This window comes from Argopecten irradians, chromosome 11 (assembly GCF_041381155.1).
Source record: "Argopecten irradians isolate NY chromosome 11, Ai_NY, whole genome shotgun sequence".
In the NCBI taxonomy this organism is placed as follows: Eukaryota; Metazoa; Mollusca; class Bivalvia; order Pectinida; family Pectinidae; genus Argopecten; species Argopecten irradians.
In genome coordinates this window covers 108,447-134,463 of record NC_091144.1, presented here as the reverse complement: position 1 = coordinate 134,463, position 26,017 = coordinate 108,447, and the positions used below count along the sequence as shown (strand labels likewise).

The 26,017-nt window shown below is 35.5% G+C and overlaps 2 protein-coding genes across 3 annotated transcripts; both read left to right on the top strand.

Moving 5' to 3' along the window:
* The first annotated feature begins 3,797 nt into the window (after positions 1-3,797).
* On the top strand, positions 3,798-9,537 carry LOC138334230 (GTPase IMAP family member 7-like). Its single transcript, XM_069282841.1, has one exon. It carries the CDS (start codon positions 3,875-3,877, stop codon positions 5,042-5,044), a length of 1,170 nt encoding a protein of 389 aa, XP_069138942.1. The 5' UTR covers positions 3,798-3,874; the 3' UTR covers positions 5,045-9,537.
* Positions 9,538-10,606: 1,069 nt separating this feature from the next.
* LOC138334229 (GTPase IMAP family member 7-like) lies at positions 10,607-18,910 on the top strand. Of its 2 annotated transcripts, none has more exons than XM_069282839.1 (5): positions 10,607-10,787; positions 13,986-14,112; positions 15,192-15,353; positions 15,746-15,859; positions 17,089-18,910. In XM_069282839.1, exons 1-5 carry the CDS (start codon positions 10,755-10,757, stop codon positions 17,979-17,981), a joined length of 1,329 nt encoding a protein of 442 aa, XP_069138940.1. In that variant the 5' UTR covers positions 10,607-10,754; the 3' UTR covers positions 17,982-18,910. The 2 variants fall into 2 exon arrangements, with proteins under 2 accessions (XP_069138940.1, XP_069138941.1); XM_069282840.1 differs by lacking the exon at positions 10,607-10,787 and adding an exon at positions 12,505-12,855.
* Positions 18,911-26,017: the final 7,107 nt, after the last annotated feature.

Genomic DNA, 26,017 nt, shown 5'->3' with positions numbered 1-26,017 from the left:
TAAAGAGAATAATAACCCTTGTCATAACATTCTGCTAATTATCAGATTATAATCAAAGTACTGAAAGTACTGAAGGAGGCGTAGCTCAGATTCTAGACAGGGTAATGATATATTGAAATATTAAAGATATATCATAAAAAGAGTAATAGTACATGTTCAGATTATTTTCAAATCAATATGGATTGAAATAACAGATTGAAAATTCTATGCTTTCGCAGAATGACTGTTGTTTATTATAGAATAATGTGGATCAAATATTTGCAAATTGGTTAAATCATGGAAATGTTTAATCTTATAAAGTTGTTAAAAACAAATGCTCCAAAGATCTTGAAAATATTCTATGCGAAATAAATATGAACAATGAATAATGATATATAGAATAAAAAATGATGCAAGACTAATATATATTCCTTTTGAAAGTTTGTGTTGGTTTTTACATGTTTTGAAATTTCAATCATGGTTTGAACTTTCTACCATCTGGGCAAAGTGTATGAAAGTGTGGTAGTTATGCTCCTGCTGAGCTCAGCATATACTGGCAGTAGAACGACTGGCTGACCCATTGTCAGTTTAATGTGACCAGGTGTGTTGGGATGCTTGGGTGTCTTCAGCGGCATGTTTCAGTGATATCATAATACATGTAGCACAATGAAAGGGCAAGAGTTCCACTATACAAGAAGACCCAACAAATACAGCGCAGTCTGTGCATGCTACACACAACATACATTGGAGGCCGTCCATGCCATTAATGAACCCAACAATCAAATATTGCCAAATCCAGTGTCAATCTGTCAATGTTAACAACAGTGTAAGGTGAAGTTGAAATCAATGTCCAATTTCCTCTCAAGGGATATTCCATTAAAACATCTAACCCAACTCAGGATATTATAAACATTGATACCCCTGATTTCAATTTCAGAAGTTAAAGGCCCACTACCTTTCCGGGGCAAAATATAAAGGTTTCTTAAAAATATTAATAACAAAAGAAAATACATATCGATGGCATAAGATGAGGTTACAACATCAAACATATGCAAGATTTCCTGTCTAATGTACGATAACAGTGGAGATTCATTTCGCTGTTTTGCCGTCTGACGCAGTGATAGTCAATTACCGCGCGGCAATTAGAACGACGGCGGGAAACATAAAACGACCCGCGTTATGAAAATTAACATTTTATTTTATTCTAATTAAACAGTTCTGAAGGTGATGATAAGTGTGCTAGTAAACGTATAGTTAATAACTTCTGCAACTCTACAAAATTATTGATATCGTTTTACATTCCTATTTTAAAAATTAAAAGCCGTTTCGGAAAGGTAGTGGCCCTTTAATACTGGATTGGAATATTACATTTTGTTGCAATGAAAGTACTAGTTAAAGGAATTGTGCAGTCAAAAAATATAATTTCAGTTTATGCTGGAAATGGCTTTATTAGCACGTGTAGAAACCTCTCCGTGCCGCGCGCGACCGGAATAACTTGTAAACCGTCGATATCGAGGTCCAAACTTCTGACCGCCCGATTATGCATATTTTCTAGCTCTAAACCGTGTGACATCATAATAGTCCGTGGCTTATAGCTGTACTATAACTGATGTGCTATCACTTACATCGACGGTCACAGGAAAAGCCGATCAACGATTTTTTATGATTACTTTTGAGTGAAGTTACACTGTTGCATATGTGTTTGTATTTGCTATTTACTGAATAAAAATATATTGAGAATGAAAACAAAATTTAGTTACTATGTAGAAAATGTACTTTACATAACCTAGTACCAGCTGTACTCATCGGTAGACAATGTGACAATACAAAATAAATGTAGCAGCAAATAGCCTGAGAATTCCAGAGGTATTCTCACCGCAAACTTTATTCCGCTCTTGATTAATGTCATAGCATAGCGATATGATCATGGTAAAACACCGGTGTATCCGTGTGAATGTTTTCACTACTTATTCACAGGTTATTGACACCGATCGGCAAATCCTTATTTCTGACATACCACATACGATAATCAAAACTATAAATTAGATGTTATAAATCAAATACCAAATATGGAATATGATTAAATAAACTACGTGGAATGATAATTGCCCGTGTATTATTGCCGATGTATTTGTCTGCTCCTGTTTAATTGCTCCTGTATTTATACCAGATAAAAGTATCATTCGTCGGTGGTTAGCACCTTTAACAAGATATTTCTTTAATTTGTATTACATACAAATGTAAATGTAAGCATCTGCATAACCAGGGCGGATTAATATGATATTTCTCCCATACCTGACATGGTTATCCCGCAGTTGCTAGGGAATAATAGCAGGTTGCATGGGTCTGTCAAGTTGATAGAAATATCTCAACCCGAGTGACAGATCTCGGCCCGAAGCTTGCCGAGGGTTGATGGTCAGATTTTTTCACGAGGGTTGAGATATTTCTGTCCACCTGGCTGGCCCATGTAAGATTCTTTTCCTCCCATACCGTAACGAGAAATTGTGAAAATTCAGTCGACATAAACATCGCTGTGCGTACAAAAGGTCTCCCCTTGTATTAATGGCGTCACTGTCAAGCGCGTGTGAGTTGTTTTTTTCAGTACCCTGGTAAAAGTTAAACGGTTGTTAGGGAAAAGATCACTCTGTCTTTTACCGGGGTAGGGAAAAGACAGCTCCAACGCGCTAGACAATGACATGACGTCGAGATAACATTGTCCTCTTGACATACTCAGATTCTATTATTCTCCCATACTTCACAGGGATATCCCGTTGTGGCTTGGGAAAAGATAAATCTATCTTACACAGGGGGGTGTAAGACAGCTCACACGCGCTAGACAATAACGTGACGTCATCAATACATGCGGCGTAACTGCGGCGTGCATTGTAAATGACGTCATTAATATTGACGCATAACGACGTTCTTGCGATAAAGGTGCGATGACAAAGCTGAAAACCTCGTGAAAGATTTTGGCCATCAACCTTCGGCAAGCCTCGGGTTGACAAGCCAAAATCTTTCACTCGGGTTGAGATGTCTCTGTCCACTTGACAGACCCATGTAAGATTCCATTAAACCCTACCTTGAGGGTAAGACAGGGACACCTACCCGAAGAGGAGATTCAAAACTGTCTAACCCATGTGGCTTGCCGAGTAGACTGTCGTGAATCTCCTCCGAAGGTATATATTTCCCTGTCCTACTCTCTAGGAAGGAAATGATCCTTTGTCAGCCGACATTCTTGCGGCATGCCGTTGTCGATGATGCTTAATGGACAATTAAGTCTAAAAGTAAGCTTGAAATGTGAATATATACGTTTATCAAAAACAGAAACCAGTTCTAATGGAAGTTGGAGTAGTTGACATCACCACTGTAATGAAGCCAGCAATGTCCACTGTGGTCACAGTGTGTGAAATGTTCAAACTTGCTCGCTGTCCGTCATTTAGTTTGTAATCCGACGTCTTGCATGCTAAAACCTGGTGACTTCTGTCTTCTACTATTCACATTGTCATTACGGCAGCTTGATTAATATTTTAGATGCCTGACCATATCTTGAATAAATTTCAACTCATATATTGCTGTTTATTGCATTTATTATACTTATATGATGCTGACACAAGTATGGGTATAGCGTATATTTTGTATTTGTAATTATATTGCTAAACGATTCCACCGATATCAATTGGAACAGTTAAAAATATCTCAGAATTTGTTGATATTTTAGTTTTTGTTATAGGAAATGTAGAACGATAATAACATGTGATATAATAGCCTTACTAAATTGTCAAAACAGCGAGACGTAACATCCCCGATTTTTTTTTAATATGCGGCACTTTACGTTTACTTAATAAGTTAATTAGTATCAAATTGAAGATACCTTCATTGTTGTTAGATAATACTGATGGGTATCTTTGTAGATAATCGTCATTGGAAGGAACCAGAGAATGAACTTCGCATTGTTTTGATTGGTAAAACTGGATCCGGGAAAAGTGCAACAGGCAATACTATACTTGGTAAAGAAGCTTTTAAGTCGTCTTCGGCTATGGCGTCTGTCACTCAGAAATGCACGTCAGGACAAGGGAAACGCTTTGGAAAGGACATTGTAATCGTGGATACTCCAGGACTATTTGACACTAATTTGACCAATGCGGATGTGACGAAGGAAATAGTAAAATGTATCGGCATGACGTCACCAGGTCCTCATGCCATCGTACTCGTTTTGGCCGTAGGGAGGTACACTAAGGAAGAGCAGGACACTGTCCAACATTTTGCTGATATTTTTGGAGAGGATATGTTCAAGCATATGTTAGTGTTGTTTACGCGAAGGGATGACTTAGATAGACAAAACTCAACTCTACAGAGCTGTCTACAGGGTGCTGGACCGGGATTAAAAGAAATCTTACGCAAATGTAACCAGAGGTGTTTAGCTTTCGACAACTCACAGGCCATAGATTCATACGAAAGCGATGCAGGAAACTTCATTCAAATGGTTTGTGAAATAATATCAGGAAATGGTGGTAAATATTACTCAAATGAAATGTTCATAGAGGCAGAAAAACATTATCAAAGAAGATTGAAGGAAATAGAACGTAAGAAGCAGGAAGAAAAGGACCGGGAACTACACCTCGCTACTAAAAAACTACATTTCAAGTACTCTCAGATGATGGAAGAACAGTTAAAAGAACATTATGAAAGAGAGCAGAAGAAGCAGGCACAAATAGATCATATCAAACAGCGCGAAAGAGATGCAATCATTGCAAAGGAAGAAACCGCAAGGCAATTGCAACAAAAGGAACGCGAATTAACGGAGCAGATGAGACAGATACAAAAAGAACAACGTGAAAATGAGGAAAGAAAACAAAGAAAACATCACCTACAACAGCAGGAACTAGACGGGAAACTATCGAACTTACAAAAACAGTTACAAGAAGAACAGGTACGAAGGGACAAATTCGCCTATGAAAAGAAATGTGAACATTTAAAAGAACAATATCGTGCTTTAGAAGCAGAACAAAGGCGTCAAAGAGAAGAAAATCAGGCCATTAAACGACAGCAGGAACAAAATCAATGAGAACACAGACAGGAACTCAGACGTGCCGAACAAAGACGCGAGGAGGAACATAAAATGTTCATAGAAAATGAAAGACGATGCAGAGAAGATTACAGGCGGGAGGTTCGACATGTTAAGGAACAAATTGAAAATAAATGTCAACAACAGAAGGAGAACAGTCGCTCACAAGTACGAACTGAGATTGAAGAAGAAAAAGAGGAAGGCATTTTAGATAACATAACTGCCGGATTCAAAAAAATTGGTAAAGGTGTTTTTAATGCTGGTAAATCATTTTTGAAATGGTTTTTAAAATGAAATTTCGAAAAACACTTTCAATTTTTGTGTTTTGGCAAAATGGATAAACACAACACTTTTAAAACTATCTGCATTACTAAACATATCGACTATACATCTACCATCGTATTGTACTCTTTTCCTCTGTAATTAGCACATATCACATATGTGAACTAACCCTGTTTTAGGGTTTATGTTGACAAAAACCTCAAAGGCATATATTGTGGAAAATTAAGCTTTAAAGACATGCCAACGAATTAATCAATACAAACCTTAATGCATAGAAGGTTGGAAAAATCTTCTCTCAAAAATACACTGAGCATAGAAACAACTAACAATATAACAAGAGGCCCAGAGGGCCTGTATCGCTCACCTGGTTTGTAATGAATAGGAATTTTTTGAATACAAGTTCATTGTTTCTTTTCTGAATTCCCCTATTGGGCCCCACTCTTTCTGCTCCAGGTGGTCAAAGCAAAAATTTATACAAATTCTGTTAACCCCAAGGATGTTTCTGGGCCAAATTTGGTTACAAGCCATGCAGAACTCTAGGACAAGTAACGATTTATAGGATTTACCTCTATTTCCCATATTGGGCCCCACCCCTCTTGCCCCCAAGAAATCAGAGCCAAAATTTATACAAGTTCTGTTCCCCTTCCCCCAAGGATGTTTCTGGTCGAATTTGGTTACAATCAATGCAGAACTCTAGGACAAGTAGCGATTTATAGGATTTACCTCTATTTACCCTATTAGGCCCCACTGCTCTTGCCCCCATGGGGTCAGAGCCAAAATTTATACAAGTTCTGTACCCCTTCTTCCCCCAAGGATGTTTTTGGCCAAATTTGGTTACAATCCATGCAGAACTCTGGGATAAGTAGCGTTTTATAGGATTTACCTCTATTTCCCCTATTGGGCCCTGCCCCTCCTGCCCCCAGGGGGTCAGAGCCAAATTTATACAAGTTCTGTACCCCTTGCCCCAAGGATGTTTGTGGCCAAATTTGGTTACAATCCATGCAGAACTCTGGGACAGGTAGCGATTTAAAGGATTTATCTCTATTTACCCTATTGGGCCCCGCCCCTCCTGCCCCCGGGGGATCATAGCCAAAATTTATACAAGTTCTGTTTCCCTTCCCCCAAGGATGTTTGTGGCCAAATTTGGTTACAATCCATGCAGAACTCTAGGACAAGTAGCGTTTTATAGGATTTACCTTTATTTGCCCTATTGGGTTACGCCCCTCCTGCCCCCGGGGGATCATAGCCAAAATTTATACAAGTTCTGTTTCCCTTCCCCCAAGGATGTTTGTGGCCAAATTTGGTTACAATCCATGCAGAACTCTAGGACAAGTAGCGTTTTATAGGATTTACCTTTATTTGCCCTATTGGGTTACGCCCTTCCTGCCCCCGGGGGGTCAGAGCCAAAATTTATACAAGTTCTGTTTCCCTAACCCAAAGGATGTTTGTGGCCAAATTTGGTTACAATCCATGCAGATCTCTAGGAAAAGTAGCGTTTTATAGGATTTACCTTTATTTTCCCTATTGGGCCCCGCCCCTCCTGCCCCTGGGCGGTCAGAGCCAATATTTATACAAGTTCTGTTCCCCTTTACCCAAGGATGTTTGTGGCCAAATTTGGTTACAATCCATGCAGAACTCTATGACTAGTAGCGATTTAAAGGAAATGTTGACGGACGGACGACGGACGGACGGACGACGGACGCCGCGCCATGACATAAGCTCACCGGCTCTTCGGGCCAGGTGAGCTAAAAACCAGAAAAATCGTCTTGGAAAATATGCCAACATTTCCATTTTTAGAAAACAAACATATAAAAACAAGCCAACAAAAAGAGGCCCAAGGGCCTTAACATCATCTGACTTCCTTGGCAAAAGTCATATAGGAAATTGATTAGATATGGTGTCATTGTAGCCATCTTCGATTTGGTATCAACCAGAGTTGTAACAACAATTTGTCAAGATTATATCAGGATCATTTCAGGCAAGTTTCACTCAAAATGCACCTGAATAATGCACCTGAATAATTTTAGAAGAAGTTAAAATGTGTTTTCATGATGGCGGCGGCCAACTTGGATAGCTGATCGACCCGAAAAATAACAGCACCTGGCAGGAGATATGCGAACTTGAATTGTTGTGAAGACTTGGATATAGGAATGTAGCGGATTGGACTGGGTCGATCATCGGTTACCAGATTCATGTAGAGCAGTCGGTAGAGCTTCAGATTAGTATTCGGACGTCCGGAGTTTAAATTCCGGTTGTGCGTCCAATTTTTTCCTTTGTTGTTATACAGTATTGTGTGAAGAAAATCTAATTAGATTTATGTGTACGGCAATGGACATTACTAATATCTTAATTAGAGGCTATATGTACCGACATATAATATAAAGAACGTGTTGTGTTAACAAATTTTATAAAAAGTTAAATCAAATGGAATATGAGAATTGTTTCTGTAACATATACAGCTGATAACATTCTTTAATGTGCACGAATAAAGTTATCAAATGAGAAATGATTTTCTCCTTTTTCACACTGCAGTATAATGCATTCATGTGATCCTGAGTGATGGAACGACGTAAACGTGAGAGATTAATATTTATTTTAATCATATAACTATTAGCACTGGCAATCAGTGAAAATTCAATTTATGAGCCATGGGGAGGTACAAGCAATCAAACAAACATGTTTTTAAAATCATATTCTAAGTGAGGTATCGGTGTTGCTATTAGACCGAGGTTGACAATTCCGTCACATGACAACCAAATTTGGTATATAGCTTCATATCAATGATATCTCAGATGAGTTCGATAATGGTCAAAATCCGTCAATATTTGCAAGAGTTACGAGACTTTAAAATTGTCAAAACAGATAACATTATGGTTTCCGCTCGATAACTGAAATATTTTTCATCAAATTTCAACCAAATTTTATAAAATGTTTTATATCAATGAAATCTCGGTTGAGTTCAATAATGGCAAAATCCGTCAATATTTGTAATCGTCAAAACAGATAAATCCATGGTTTCCGCTCGATTACTTTAGTATTTATTGTCCGATTTCAACCAAATTATGTATATTGCATTATATCAATAAGATCTCAGATGAGTTTAATACTTCTTAAAATCCACCAATATTTGCAAGAGTTACGGGACCTTAAAAAGGTCAAAACATGGCTTCCGCTTGACAACTTTAGTATTTCTTGTCCGATTTCAACCAAATTTCGTGTATTGCGTCATATCAATGGGATCTTAAATGGGTTTGATACTCAAAATCCATCAATATTTGCAAGAGTTACAGGACTTGATTACTTCACCTTAATATTAACATTATTTAAATTTTCAACTGTAAATAACTATTTTTTGTAATACTGTGCAGGCCACACATCCACTTCCATGGAATTCTTGTTTTATTATGTCTAGACATTTATTAAAGTTACAGTATATATGCCGTAACTGAGCGAAAATTTTTGCAAGCAAATTTTTCTTCATTTATCTATTGAAAACCATAAAGTTTGATGTATTAAGCAGTGAAAATCATTCAACTGGCTTCAGATACCTTATAAACGTTAGTTACAACACAGAAATTATGTAGTGTAAAATTGTTGTTTTTTACGCCTTATGTATGAATAAATAGAAACTTTCCTGCAGAAATTACTAATAACACTATAAGAAAGTGAATTAAAATTGTAGACCACAAATTGACTTCATGATCTGACCGTAGGTACTCATTTCGCTTCACTATAGATTGAAAGTACTGTAATTTTCAAGATGTTGGTAACTTTTGGTGATGAATAACATATTAAAAGCTTATCTTGATTCGTGAGCATGATAAATACAAATCATATTTAGGAGGTGTACCATTTTGGGTACTAAAACCTACTGAAACACAGGGCTGGACCGGGCATGCTTCGAGGGCTCTCTATTTTTTAATATATGCTCTGCTGACAAGTAAACAAATCATGAAATTAAAACAAACGGGAGGCATCTATGTGTGGAATGTTAAAAGTACAAGAGGTCATTTGGCCTTAACGACCAACTGAAATCATATACAAAAAAAAACCATATAAACAAAACATATTGGTCAAGTCAGTCAGTCAGTCAATCAATTAAAAAAATAACTTTGAATTGAAGAGTATCTGGTTCCATCAAATTTGTGAATTCAGATGCAGGTTTTTGAAATTTTAGCCATTTTGAATCCTTTTGGCCCCGACCCTCTGGTCACTGGGTGTCGGCAAGGACCTATATGGATATGACGTTAAAATTCAATTTCAGGTTAATAATTATAACCCAGTTTGACTAATATTAGTATGAAAAGTAAGTAAACAATTTTCATAAATATGTTTTTCCTATATAAACTATAGAAAACCATTTTCAGGCGCATTGGACATCAAATCTATGTACAATTGTATCTAAATGAAACAATTGTAGTCATATATAAACTATACAAAAGCGCATGGAACGCAATACTTTATGGTTGCTGACTGAACACCAAACTCCGAATGGTAAATTGGGGACAGTTTTTTTATTTCGTTTGTTGCATTCTTATTTACAGAAATTCAAACCTTGATTTAACTTCATCTACCAGAATCCATTAAGATATAAAATAATATATTTCACAAATCCAGCCATATTCAGAATCGTACATTGATTGACCTCAATCGTAATGACTGATGGAAGGGAAGGAAAACTAATTCTAGTGTGCTTGCAAAATTGACATATGTGTCTACATAGGGACACATATATGACTTTAGTGGCGCTAGTTTGGATAACCTTCACCATATCAACCACTTACACTGTATTTAGTGACTGATGTTCTTAAGACTATCCCATGTTCCATGCGTGACGTCATTTGACAAACCAATTACCAGTTGTTACCCCAACACTGTATTTAGGGAACTCTTTCCTGTTCTATACAAATGTATGTTATGACGTTGGTAACCATTTTCAATATTGGCAGTAAGACGATGAATGAAACAACATCATTTTGAATGTTTGTTAAGTTAGACTGCATTCATTGATTTACTTCTACATTATTCAATATCATGTTTCATGATCATAAGCTTTACTGATTTATGACAGGTCTGTTCAATTGACCTTTTAGGTTGTGGTGTGAGTACCGACTGGCATTATCATTATGAGGTAAACGCCACTTTAAGATTAGGAAAGGTTTTATTGGGTACCAAAAATACACATTTTGACCTGTTTCACAAATATTACTGGTTTTTGAAATCCCATTATGCTTTCACCAAACTTTGCTAAAATATACATTGACATCCCTTATGAAAGGTTCTTCATTTGGTTTCTTTCCAATGAAGATAATTACGCAATAATCAATCAGTAAAGGATTCTTAAAATAGAACGGGTTGATTTGCATAGTTAAAAATACCTCGTTTATACCTACATGTATATGTTCGATACCCGGATGGTAAAACGAGCATGGCCGAGAGAGAGGGCAGTTTCGACCAAACGGTGAGTAATACAATGTTATATAATTGTCTTAGTATATTTTTGTTTTAGAAAATCTCAGAAATAAACAGACATAAAAAAGATGTAATATAAAAAATCATATGAACTGATATGGTATGTTTTTTGCGGCTTCATTTTCAAAATATAGTCAAATATGTTCTATTTTACACTGGATGAAACGGGGGGTGGGGTATTGATTTGTTTGTTTGTTTGATTAATTAACGTCCTATTAACAGCTATGGTCATGTAAGGACGGCCTCCCATGTATGCGGTGTGTTGCGTGTATGTTGTGCGAGGTGCGTGTTTCGGGAGACTGCGGTATATTCATGTTGTGTCTTCTTGTATAGTGGAACTGTTGCCCTTTTTATAGTGCTATATCACTGAAGCATGCCGCTGAAGACACCAAGCAACACACCCCACCCGGTCACATTATACTGACAACGGGTGAACCAGTCGTCCCACTCCCTTTTTGCTGAGCGCTAAGCAGGAGCAGAAACTACCACTTTTACAGACTTTGGTGTGTCTCGGCCAGGGGACAGAACCCAGAGCCTTCCTCACAGGGGCGAACGCTCAACTCAAGGCCAAAAGTGAGGCGGTGCCAAGGGAGGCATTAGGAAGGATAAAGTCAGTTAGGAAGAATAGAAAAGATAAGATCCTAAATTTAGTCGCCTTTTACGATCATGCAATAGGGGCAGCAGGTACAATTCTAACGCCCTACCTGCAGGGCACTAGTGGGGTATTGAAATTAAATAGTTCGGCCTATTCATTGATGTGTTAGCATTCGTAAAAATACAAAAAAAATGTATTTTGTTCTATCGTTTGGTATTTAGGACAAAAATCAACTGGATTGTGACTACATTCACCACAAAATTACAGAAAACATAATTTTCTATCTTCGGTAAGCAAATTTGCAAATATGGTATATTTAAACCTGAAATATCTCAAAAAGTATTTTAAGAACACCGATTTTTATTTTCATATTTGCATTCTGCATAAAAAATGTAGGAAAATAAGACCTGTTAGAAATAAATGACATGTATTTTCCAAAATGTATGGAACTACCTTAAGGATGAAACGAAACTCGGTTTTGAATACCAATAATTTAATTGATGTAGTTGATATTGAGAAAAGACAGAAGAAATCTGCAATGTTTTCACATGTATAAGGTGTATTAATTATAAAATTTAAAGAAACATGGGAGGGAACTCTGTCTAACCTCGTCAGGCTGTATTTGGGTAAAGCTACCGTTGCATGTAACAGTAGCCAATCGTCCGATATCGATATTCATGCGTAACATATTCAATACACAAAAAATAACAAACGAAACAATATTCCATTTTAGCGGCAAATCTTCTCGCATGAAGTTTTCTGCTCAAGAATCAAAATGAAACCATAAAACAGGGTAATTTAAACAAACAAACAAATAAAGAAATCAATCGCATCATAATAGCATCATCATATTTGTTTCTTAATTCCCATTGTTTATGGTGCGGTCTATTGTCCAGGTGCTTGTCTTCTAAGTTTACATACCTCAAAGGTCATTAAGAAGAGTGTTATGTAACGCTACATCTTGTATAGAAGCAAAAGCTATTTTGAAAACGCATTCTGAATTGTTAAGAAAAAAATCAATCTATAGTACTGCACAATACATAAAAGTCATATTTTTTTATTGCTGACTAGGCAAAGTCATCACAATCAAAATAAGTATGTAAATAATATCAAAAAAATATATTTAAGCTTAGTCAGAGGCATTCTGGAGTATCCATTTGTTTATAAAAACTATTAGCTGACCACTTTCGTTTTCGTCGCGGCCAATGCCAGTGTATGATACGGATTCCAGGTAGATATATTTTACTGGGAAAACTCACTTTAACCGACCTTCAGTCATAGTGTCATAACGTAACACTTAGTTACCGGTAATGTTGTATATTGTATCAGTCCCTGGTAATATTGTATCAGTTCCCGGAATTGATCTGTGACGCGGTTATAAATATAGCTTGCATGTGTTCAGAAATATTTACTACTTGGGCTTTGCCACTTGTTTGGGAATGAACAAAGCATTAATACGTTGGTGAGTATAGATGTATTCTTAGTTAGAGCTTTAGTCGTTTTGAACTTATGAAATATATGGTAGAAGATCTTATTAGAACAAGTGTTGAAATATCATTTCATACATTGTATTATTTTCATTTCAAAAATATATGAAAACATAATTATAGATCTTAAAAAAATATTACATAATGACGATGATACATTGTATCTAAAGAATCAACTATTTTTGGTTTGCTTCCCTTTGGTTCAGAATGCAAAATGTTTCACGACAATTACAATTTTAATGTATCATTGTGTTATAGTTAGTTTATATCAATATATTACGGAAAATATAGGATCCTAGATCGAACATTTTAATAATTTATTCTTTGAACGTTCTTTAGATGAATACCCTTATCAGAAACAGTACACTCTTCGATATACAATAATTACTATCTTTGTAAATAGATCTAAAAATTCGTTGTTTTACTGGTATGTTATAGATAGTATGACACGGATTTAACTTCCTTTAACTACAATTTAAATGAGTTATTTTGATTCACACTATTGCATTTAGATTGTATCAATCCATCTGCGTTTTTATTTGATATTTTATGTAACTTACAGACACGGCACATGTATTTCTTTCGTCACAAACAAGCTCACACGTGTATTTTTTACATTTCTTTCACGTTCGCTTTCCTAATGGTGTTCTTTAATTATTGTAAAATAGTTCTAGTTTGTATATGAGTAAGCGATTTGATTGTTTCGTTATATAGTGACTATAACATAAGATATTCAGTTACTGTTTCTTTAGATGATTTGACTATTATTTTATACGAGGTGAATGTTTCAGTAGAGAAACGACTTCATCATTATACAAGCGACTTGGTCAATATTCGAAGTGATTGCATCATTATGATGTGACTCTTTTATACTAGGTGATTATAACATTATACGAAGTAACTTTCACATTATACGAAGTGACTACATCACTGCACGAAAGAACTTTATTTTCCTCGATGATTTGGTTATTGCACTTCATTGATTAAAACTGCTACTTTTGAATTATGTAAACAAAGGTATATGTAACTTCAAAAGCAATCTCACAGCCGTATTGATTCATGAAAATCGTAATTTACCTTAATGTATTGATCTTATTTATTTCAGATACATTGTAACAAGATGGCATACGCAGATAAGTTAAATATTGAGAAAGCCATGAAAATCGTTTCGTGTGACCGGTCTATACGGAAAGGCATCACGTGTTCTAGTTACCAGGATTGTGTTGCTGTTTGTAAGTACGCTTTACATTGTGGCTCAACCTGTCCAACACCTTGTGCTATTATGTGTTTTCTTATGTTTTAGATAGCATGTTAGAATTGTACGTGCTACCTTCATTGAATGTTCAGAGAAAGAACTAAAATTGAGATTTCATTTTTTACGTCTTCATAATTTTAATTCTTCATTGTAACGTCTCCCTTGTCTCACTATAAGCTTTGAATGTGGCCGTCTACACTGGGAGGAAGGCTCTTTCTGCTTAGCATCCAGCAAAAAAGCTCTTGGTTATGTCATCTAGTCAAGACACATCATAGTCTATAAAAGTGGTGGTTTCTAATCCTGCTTAGCGTTCAGCATAACGACGACCGATTTGTTCTTTGTTATGATACTAGGACCGGTTTCAATGTGAGGTTTTATTTGATGTTTATTGTGGTTGGAAACTTCACTCGGATAGCACACTAAAAGGTCAAGGGTCACAGTCTCACAACACGAATTACCACAGCCTCCCAAAACACACAGACACCATTACGAACAACGCATTGCTTATCGCATACATGTACAGGGGATGACGTCCATATTTGATCCTAGCTGTTAGTAAGACGTACGCGTTACGTCTAGCAAACCAAACCAAATTCCACATATAATCCCGTCCGGTTGTTACGTGTTTTTGTAATTTTATTTGCATGATAAATATTATACTCAACTTGTCATCACTAATTGTAATCTGTATTTAAACGGCTACTTTAACGTAAACAGCTATCTGTTATAATCATATAATTCAGAAGTATAAAACTATGGTTTTGTGATGAATAATGTCTTAAAATACTTGACTTATGCTTATGCTTTACAACACCTTTGCCTTTCAACTCTCTATGACTATCACCTATATGTTAATATAATTAACAGAATAATGACTCAAATATATATTATATATAATGTTGTATGACCTATGTAGCTGTAAGGAAAACAAAATAAAAAAAGAACATTTTTGTAATTATTAAACTTTTATTATGAAGCAGGTACTTTGACCTCAATTTCTAAAACAAATTATATGGATATTGATATTAACTATGGAATGCTATATTCTTACTACAGGTAAGGGGAGACTAAACATTCAAGAGGAAATCATCACCCTGGTATTAGAAGAGGATGGAACAGAAGTTGACAGCCAAAGCTACTGGTCTTCACTCCAGCCACAAACTGTCCTGATGGTACTGAGACCAGGCGATGTGTGGCAGCCACCTACCCCTGTCCCTGGTAATATCACGACTTTTTAAAACATTTTTCAAGGCGTTTAGTGTAGAATATACTCTAAGTAATACGATTTTCTAACTCATTGTGTGTCATTGTGATGAAGCCAAACAAGGGCTATACATCAATGGTGAAAATATCTTTTGGATTTGTTACGCTTCTTCTTAACAATAATTCGTGGCATTTTGTAAGCGCTATAAGGACATACTATTTGGGTATAAATTGTGTCACCATATTTAAACACCATGGCCTGATATAAGGTCTGTAGCTAATTCTATGATTAATAACTTTCATGTTGGTGAACAAGAATGACCTTCACTTTCATTCAATGTCATAAGAGTACATATTGCTGACTAGATGGAATAGTAAGATGTACGCATGTTGTGTTTCCGAGTTAGGAATGGAGGATTCACAGATTCCAAGACCAGAGAAAACTCAAGAAACTAGATTATGTGACCGACCTGTGAGACAAAAGACCACTAGTTCCAGCTTCGGAGAGAATGTTGGTGTTTGTAAGTATATTACTTATGCTACATATCAGCCATTCATCATATATATGAAATACATGTTTGTTTTTGTCCGTCAAATTGTCTACATATAATCCCCTCTGTCTAGGTATTTGAGTTAACACGTCACTTTGTCTAACCTCAATATCATAGCAAACGGAGATATCGTTAAGAAATATAACTCAATCAAAATGTAAAGTAATATGTTGACTACTGATATGATTCTGCTGAACTATAATACAGTGTATACAGCGTGCGATTGACGCGGAATGCAGTGATTTCCGTGTACACAGTGTTTATATGTCGCGTAATATTTACGCTTTCTATATGACCTTGATTGAAATAACAATTATATCAAGCTTGGCTTCAATTAAAAAAAATATTATGATAGTTTTATAGTCTGATATTATTTCTTACTGACCTAATACTGCTAATAAAAGAGGCTTTATCCTGCTGTAGAGTATTATAATAGCATTATTTAAGACAGTAATTTAATGTTTTGGGTATTTTTGAAGCGTGTACGCTAGAGATATATAAATCAAATCTGTTAAAGATGCTTCATCGCGGACGATACCCATCATTTAAATAATAACTAGTTAATAATCGTGTTTATATGTGTATAACTACACAAAAAAAACCATATAAAATAAATTTTTTTGCTTTCGGAATATGCACAATGAGTACTTTATTCTATGTAGATCATAGAGCTATGAACTTTGTCCGGATGCAATTATTTCTTTTTTAATATTTCTATCTTGATGTAAAATAAGACACTCAAACTTTTCAATGGTTATAATATTTTAAATTAGTAAATTTTGTAACTGAAGAACATACTAGTTCGCCTGCTCTTGTTTTTCAAGAAAAAAACTACTATTTGTCAGCTGTGGAGCATCTTAAAAAATATATATAATTTCTTAGCTACATTGTCAAATTTCCAATTTTCATATATCATTTAACAAGACGCATTGTAGCATTTGGGAATCGTTCTAAACATGAAGTTGGTGCCTAAAATTGGCAACTGTACATAGTCATTGAAAGTCATTATTAAAATTAGACATGCGTAATATGAGACTATTGCACTTTATGTAAACGCCGATTTCTTAGTAACATAAAAGGTCAATGTCATTCAAATCAGTGATCATTGAGGGTCAAATATGACCAGTAAACCTTTAGATTATATCTGAAATGTTATTTAAATGTTTACAATGTTTGATTCTTTAAATTCTTATTTTCAGATAAACCTCATCCGAATGCAGAAGAGAATGAGATCCGAATAGTTTTGATTGGTAAAACAGGAGTTGGTAAAAGTGCAACAGGCAACACGGTACTCGGGATAGAGGCGTTCGCGTCAAAACACTCTGTGCACTCAGTCACAAAGAACTGTAGATTGAAACAGAGATATCGCTTTGGGAAAGAGGTAATCGTTGTGGATTCCCCTGGCCTCTTCGATACCAAGATTAGCAATAAGGAGGTGGCGAAGGAAATCACCAAATGTATTGGATTGACGGCTCCAGGACCGCATGCAATAGTACTCGTCCTAAACGTCGGGAGGTTTACTCAAGAAGAGCAGGATACGGTGAAAGCCTTCTCTGAGATATTTGGTGAGGGAATGTACAACCACATGATAGTGCTGTTTACTCACAGGGATGATTTAGATAGGGACGATATAACCATACAAGAATTTCTGGAGGAAGCTTCCCCTCCGTTAAAGGCAGTCCTAGGGAAATGTAATCACAGGTACATTGCGTTTGACAACACCCAGTCCTTCGACATGCGCGATGAAGATGCAAAACTGCTTATTGAAGAAGTTGAAAAAACAACTGCAGCAAATGGAGGAAAATTTTATTCAAATGAGATGTTCGAGGAGGCAGAAGAGGCATACAAGCAAAGACTGGAAGATGCTAAGCGGAAAAAGGAAAAGGAAACTAAGGCCCTGGAAGAAATTGCTGACTTACAGGAGCAGTTGAGGAAACGAGAGATGCTAGAGAGGGAGTACCAAATGGAAATACAAGTACTCCGCTCAAAAGTACGCAAGGAAATTGAGGATGAAAATGACCGAGGCTTCCTTGTCACAATATTTAGAAAAGTTTCGGGGGTAGTAGAAAATTTTATTTCAAAACTGTTTTGAAGATAATTTAATATTTGGTAACCAATACGCGTTCACCTGAAATACACATTTGTCTTTGTATCATCTAATGAAGGACATCAGTATACTATGATACAAGTAACATACATTTAACGTGTTCTGGCAGACGTAGTGATTTATATATAACGTTACAGTGTATTTCCAGTGTGTGTCGCGATATAGACTTCGCAACAATGACTATTGGGATAGTATACCTGCAGTGTTCAATCTACGATTATTTTTCGTGGGTCCTTTTCAATGGTTTTTGTGAAAACAATGGGTCCCACAGTGTTATAGATACCCATTCCCAGAAATTTCATGGGTCCTTTTAAAATTCTGTGAGTCCAGGACTCGGGATGCGCATGTAGATTGATCACTGTACCTGTGCTATATTCGAAAACAATTACAATGACTTTAAATATATTTGATCAATTACACAAAATCCTGTGATGTTTAGAGATTATTTCGGAGGATGTTGCTAAAACTAACCACTATCTGCATTTATTTTATGTGTTAACAAATTTGTATGGCGGACATGTATGGATATAAAAAGTGACTTTATCGAATTTTTCCAGTTTACCAGTGACTTTGGATATAGCCGTCTGATTGAACTGCGACTAGTCACTAGAGAAACTTTGTCATACAACTTCAAAAATGACACTCTCTTTATTAGATTTATACAAAAATAAATAAAAAATAACTGGATAAGTAATCAGACGGATGTATATTGATCGTGCAAAAACTATTGCAATTTTTATGACATTTCAAAATTTTATAAGATTAGAAAATTGCTTGTCAGTTAATTTTCTTAAAAACATTATATATTTTAATTCTTATTTAAACGTTGATCTGGGTTTTATTAGCAAAACCTTAATTTTGTATTAAATGCTCCATGGTATTTAACGATGGAATAAAATTGATGACCCTCCAAACTTGTTAATGTTTCATTTTTTACATTAATTGTGTATAGCTCACACATTTTGCAATCAAGTGTTATTTCATAACCCATTAAACCCGATCAATAGTGTCACAAATACCTAAATGAAACTTAAATAACATACACACATATATGGGATAAAGAAGTAATTCCAATCGTGTGGACAAAAACAATTATCAAGACATACAAAACGAATACGATTACATAATATGATAGGAACAGTAACACACACATAACTATAATGGCCCTGCAGGTAGGACGTTAAATTTGTACCTTCTGCCCCTATTGCAGATCGTAAAAGGCGACTAAATTAAGGTTCTTGTCTATTCTTTTTTTCTTTTACTTTCTTCTTCCTAACGTCTCCTTTGACACCACCTCACTTTTAGACTTTGGTTGAGCGCTCGCCTCTGTGAGGTTAGCTCTGGGTTCTGTTCCGTGGCCGAGATACACCAAAGTCTATAAAAGTGGTAATTTCTGCGCCTGCTTAGCGCCAAGCATACCTAGAGTGGGCTGACTATAGACAGACAGACAGACAGACCGGATGGGGTATGTGTCTGGGTGTTTTCGGCGGCATGCTACAGAAAAGGTGTCAGTCTGTTTGTTTATAAAGAAAAGATGGATATATTGGCCTATGAGTAAACTCGCCCACAGTGGGGCTCTCGCGATTGGTAAGGACGTCCTTTATCAAATGGGTTTGAGAACCAAAATGCAACCAGGCAAACTCGAGTGAACAAAGAAAAATATTTGTAAATATAAAAAAGCGAAGTGATATACAATATGATTTCATGGAAGCAATCATAAAATATGCAATCAAGTGAAAAAAATACTGAGTAAGACAACTCGTCCCAAGTACAGTCCTCCCAGATGACCTGGCTCCGTGATATTGCTCCCAAAGGGCAGCACAGCACCAGCATTTCAATGTCAAACAGACGATATCAAAAACCAAACAACAACCGAACAGTGGTGAAAAAAACTCCACTAATAGCCTTATACAAGAGTTCATATTAGATGTAGAATCGCTCAATTATGCAGTTAAGTGACCAGAACCCTTCACTTGAGCGACGTTTTGTCTCAGTCCAAGTGGGATACTGATCAATGGCAATCACCTGCATGTCCCTCCAACTCGACAGATTGAAATGTTCAGCCGTTGATCCTGATGTTGAGCGGACAGGTGGTTTTTCCAACATATCGCATATTGCATTTTGTCAATCTGATTAAAATACAGATCCTCATAACAACTCCGTTTAATAAAGGACCTGAATTTTAATCAGATTGATTTTTTTGCACGATTAGAGATAAACAACACTTCTTGACTTGCATGTAAATTATTGTTGGATTTTATAAACTATATTGTCTATTCCGCATTTAAACGTATTTGTTGATTCTGTGAATGGACACAGCTTGCATTCTTTGTGCTACACGCATTGAATGAGGGACAGACGGAGCTTGCTGCTCACCACGAGATCCCTTATATTTTTCGATTCACTATAGGCAAGTAAGACCTTGTCAATTTATCTATCTATCGCAGTTGATTTGTGTCCCCTAGACAAAATGTTAGTAAAGATATCTCACATCATAAATTTACGCAGTAAAATGTGGATGTACCTAGTTCAGATATCATACACTATATATAACGTAATAAAATGTGGATGAATCTAGTTCAAACATCTCACATTATATATATCGCACTAAAATGTGGAGATATCTAGTGCAGATAAACATACATTTTATATATCGCATTAAAATGTGGAGGTGACTATTTCAGTTTACAAGCATTATAGATATCGCACTAAAATGTGGATGTATTTAGTTCAGATATCGTACATTACAAACAACGCACTAAATGTACATTATAGATAACACACTAACATGTGGAGGAATCTAAATTAGACATCACACATTATAGATTTACGCACTAAAATGTGGAAGTATCTAGTTCAGACATAACACATTATAGATTTACGCACTAAAATGTGGAAGTATCTAGTTCAGATATCACACATTATTGATTTACGCACTAGAATGTGGAAGTATCTAAATCAGACATAACACATTACTGATTTACGCACTAGAATGTGGAAGTATCTAGTTCAGATATCACACATTATAGATTTACGCACTAGAATGTGGAAGTATCTAGTTCAGATATCACACATTATTGATTTACGCACTAGAATGTGGAAGTACCTAGTTCAGATATCACACATTATTGATTTACGCACTAGAATGTGGAAGTTTCTAGTTCAGATATCACACATTATAGATTTACGCACTAGAATGTGGAAGTATCTAGTGCAGATAAACATACATTTTATATATCGCATTAAAATGTGGAGGTGACTATTTCAGTTTACAAGCATTATAGATATCGCACTAAAATGTGGATGTATTTAGTTCAGATATCGTACATTATAAACAACGCACTAAATGTACATTATAGATATCACACTAACATGTGGATGAATCTAAATTAGACATCACACATTATTGATTTACGCACTAGAATGTGGAAGTATCTAGTTCAGATATCACACATTATAGATTTACGCACTAAAATGTGGAAGTATCTAGTTCAGATATCACACATTATTGATTTACGCACTAGAATGTGGAAGTATCTAGTTCAGATATCACACATTATTGATTTACGCACTAGAATGTGGAAGTATCTAGTTCAGACATAACACATTATAGATTTACGCACTAAAATGTGGAAGTATCTAGTTCAGACATAACACATTATAGATTTACGCACTAGAATGTGGAAGTATCTAGTTCAGATATCACACATTATTGATTTACGCACTAGAATGTGGAAGTATCTAGTTCAGATATCACACATTATTGATTTACGCACTAGAATGTGGAAGTATCTAGTGCAGATAAACATACATTTTATATATCGCATTAAAATGTGGAGGTGACTATTTCAGTTTACAAGCATTATAGATATCGCACTAAAATGTGGATGTATTTAGTTCAGATATCGTACATTACAAACAACGCACTAAATGTACATTATAGATATCACATTAACATGTGGATGAATCTAAATTAGACATCACACATTATAGATTTACGCACTAGAATGTGGAAGTATCTAGTTCAGATATCACACATTATAGATTTACGCACTAAAATGTGGAAGTATCTAGTTCAGACATAACACATTATAGATTTACGCACTAGAATGTGGAAGTATCTAGTTCAGATATCACACATTATTGATTTACGCACTAGAATGTGGAAGTATCTAGTTCAGATATCACACATTATTGATTTACGCACTAGAATGTGGAAGTATCTAGTTCAGATATCACACATTATAGATTTACGCACTAGAATGTGGAAGTATCTAGTTCAGATATCACACATTATAGATTTACGCACTAGAATGTGGAAGTATCTAGTTCAGATATCACACAATATTGATTTACGCACTAGAATGTGGAAGTACGCACTAGAATGTGGAAGTATTAGTTCAATAGTTTACGAATATCTAGTTCAGATATCACACATTATTGATTTACGCACTAGAATGTGAAGTATCTAGTTCAGATATCACACATTATATACGCACTAATGTGGAAGTATCTAGTTCAGATATCACACATTATTGATTTACGCACTAGAATGTGGAAGTATCTAGTTCAGATATCACACATTATTGATTTACGCACTAGAATGTGGAAGTATCTAGTTCAGATATCACACATTATTGATTTACGCACTAGAATGTGGAAGTATCTAGTTCAGTTCAGATATCACACATTATATAGATTTACGCACTAGAATGTTCAGATATCACACATTATAGATTTACGCACTAGAATGTGGAAGTATCTAGTTCAGATATCACACATTATAGATTTACGCACTAGAATGTGGAAGTATCTAGTTCAGATATCACACATTATAGATTTACGCACTAGAATGTGGAAGTATCTAGTTCAGATATCACACATTATAGATTTACGCACTAGAATGTGGAAGTATCTAGTTCAGATATCACACATTATAGATTTACGCACTAGAATGTGGAAGTATCTAGTTCAGATATCACACATTATAGATTTACGCACTAGAATGTGGAAGTATCTAGTTCAGATATCACACATTATAGATTTACGCACTAGAATGTGGAAGTATCTAGTTCAGATATCACACATTATTGATTTACGCACTAGAATGTGGAAGTATCTAGTTCAGATATCACACATTATATATTTACGCACTAGAATGTGGAAGTATCTAGTTCAGATATCACACATTATTGATTTACGCACTAGAATGTGGAAGTATCTAGTTCAGATATCACACATTATAGATTTACGCACTAGAATGTGGAAGTATCTAGTTCAGATATCACACATTATAGATTTACGCATTAGAATGTGGAAGTATCTAGTTCAGACATAACACATTATAGATTTATGCACTAGAATGTGGAAGTATCTAGTTCAGATATCACACATTATAGATTTACGCACTAGAATGTGGAAGTATCTAGTTCAGATATCTTACATTATAGAATTACGCACTAGAATGTGGAAGTATCTAGTTCAGATATCACACATTATAGATTTACGCACTAGAATGTGGAAGTATCTAGTTCAGATATCACACATTATAGATTTACGCACTAGAATGTGGAAGTATCTAGTTCAGATATCACACATTATAGATTTACGCACTAGAATGTGGAAGTATCTAGTTCAGATATCACACATTTATAGATTTACGCATTAGAATGTGGAAGTATCTAGTTCAGACATAACACATTATAGATTTATGCACTAGAATGTGGAAGTATCTAGTTCAGATATCACACATTATAGATTTACGCACTAGAATGTGGAAGTATCTAGTTCAGATATCTTACATTATAGAATTACGCACTAGAATGTGGAAGTATCTAGTTCAGATATCACACATTATAGATTTACGCACTAGAATGTGGAAGTATCTAGTTCAGATATCACACATTATAGATTTACGCACTAGAATGTGGAAGTATCTAGTTCAGATATCACACATTATTGATTTACGCACATCTATACCTTTTGATATATATATTTTTTACAAATTAAAAACAATAAAGTGTAATATTTTGTTTGGTTAGGATTTGAAACTTATGCCTTTGAATATCATTTTCTCTGTATAAAGTCAACGTTTTAAATGTCGTTAATTCCCCAATGACGTAATTTTACCACGGACCGAAACCAGGACATGCAGCTTTTGAGACATTCGACATCAAAACAACCATAAATGGCAATATTTAAACTTCTTGAAAATCAGAGGTCATGTATGTTCTTATACAATCTCCTTAAAAAAAGAAGAAAACGTGTTACAGAATTTCTGAGTATAGATGTTTTTCTGAGAATAATTTCTACCCTATCATGTGTTTACTCGCCAGTTAGACATAACTCCCCGGAAACATTATATATATATTCCTTGAATCGATGACGTAAGAGATGCGTGTTTATAAGTATAATTACACTGGCGCTTACAGACATCGGTCGTCGGTAATAAAATCCTGAAATAACAAAATCATCAGGGACAGCAACGTAAAGTGCGCTTGTGTATCAGTGTATGTAAAGTTCTGAGTTTATCGTGGGCGATGGTTGCTTTATATATGTTGTATCATAGATGTGTCATATTTCTTTCATCTCGTCCGTGAGGTATACCCCTAAGAGGTGAACTCACTAGTAAGAACCTATGTTCGTATCCAATAAGAACATGGGCCCTTAATAACTCACGTGATAGCCTTTTTTCCAGTCAATGTTGTATAATGTAGAAAAACAGATAACTTATACGATAATTAAACATTGTACAGTATACATGTGAACCGGCTATCCTTTTGAAAAGAAATTACAAGCACACATATTAATAAGTGGTTCAAAATGCTATAACTTAACATGTACATCAACAAAACATATTGAAATGTAAAAGTTTTGGGTGTTCAGCTTAAACGTATATACCTCGTATAGTGATTTTTTAGGTTCGCTGACTCTGTACATGTGGTTCTGTCACGAGGTCGAATGCTGGCTACAGATCAATGAAACGACAACACCGTAGGTAACATTCAACATTTTATTATTATGAAGTAGATGAATGAATGAATCACAGAATTTACAACGGAAGGGCTGATGAAATCCTTAATGTAGACTTAGCAGACCTACATTACACGTACGCCGTGCATAACAACCAACCGGCCAGACCCTGTAATTTATCACATAAAAATACCCTGACTACGAAAGTAGTCAGAACAAACACCTACAGTAGGAGAAAACCACTCAGTCCCCAATAGTACTATACTTATCTACTATATACTGTCAATTTGGATGATGAAATGTAAAAATAACTTGATCCAAAATGTCAGCCAATCAGAATCGTCGCAAGCTCCAACCCGAAGGGATTCCCCAAAGGGAATATCCCGGATTAAAAAAATGGAGCCGACGATTACAAAACAAATACAAAAGAATTTCAAAAATATGCTCAATGTTAGTATTTAAAAATACATATCGTTATATCCTGAAGAACTCGTAAACTTAGATGTAACCATTCCATAACCAATCATATCACAAAGGAGATTAACACTAATTCTGTATTGAATATATTCAGTTGTCGATATAAAATACCTAACAAAATGTTGAATAATATATTAGGTAGTAATTTTGCCCGGTGTCAATCTGATAAAGACACTTTAGTGAACGTAGATGTTTGGTGATTTATTTTCTTTCCTTGAAATCTAGGTATTGTTCAGAACCTAACAATGACAGCTAATAATAATTCAACATAAATATTAATGTCAGTTTAAACACGAATATTGCAAGAAATTTCACCCAAAACGAAGTCTGATTGAAAGGTGCCTAGCAGTTAACGTTACGAAACATGTGCCAAGCAGTTAAGACGCGTGTGCCCACCAGTAAAAAAGCTTGTGCCTAACAGTAAAGACACATTTACATACCAGTAAAGACGCATGTACATTGCAGTAAAGACAGATGTGCCTACTAGTAACGACACATGTGCCTAGCAGTTAAGACACATGTACCTAGCAGTTGAGACACATGTGCCTAGCAGTTAAGACACATGTGCCTAG

What these genes read in the sequence shown, in the direction of transcription:
- LOC138334230 (XM_069282841.1), top strand. Translation starts at nt 3,875, where the DNA reads ATGGGTATCTTTGTAGATAATCGTCATTGGAAGGAACCAGAGAATGAA.
- LOC138334229 (XM_069282839.1), top strand. Translation starts at nt 10,755, where the DNA reads ATGGCCGAGAGAGAGGGCAGTTTCGACCAAACG. An exon ending in AGGGCAGTTTCGACCAAACG is followed by an intron (nt 10,788 to 13,985) that starts GTGAGTAATACA and finishes TATTTATTTCAG; the next exon opens with ATACATTGTAACAAGATGGC. An exon ending in GCCACCTACCCCTGTCCCTG is followed by an intron (nt 15,354 to 15,745) that starts GTAATATCACGA and finishes TTTCCGAGTTAG; the next exon opens with GAATGGAGGATTCACAGATT.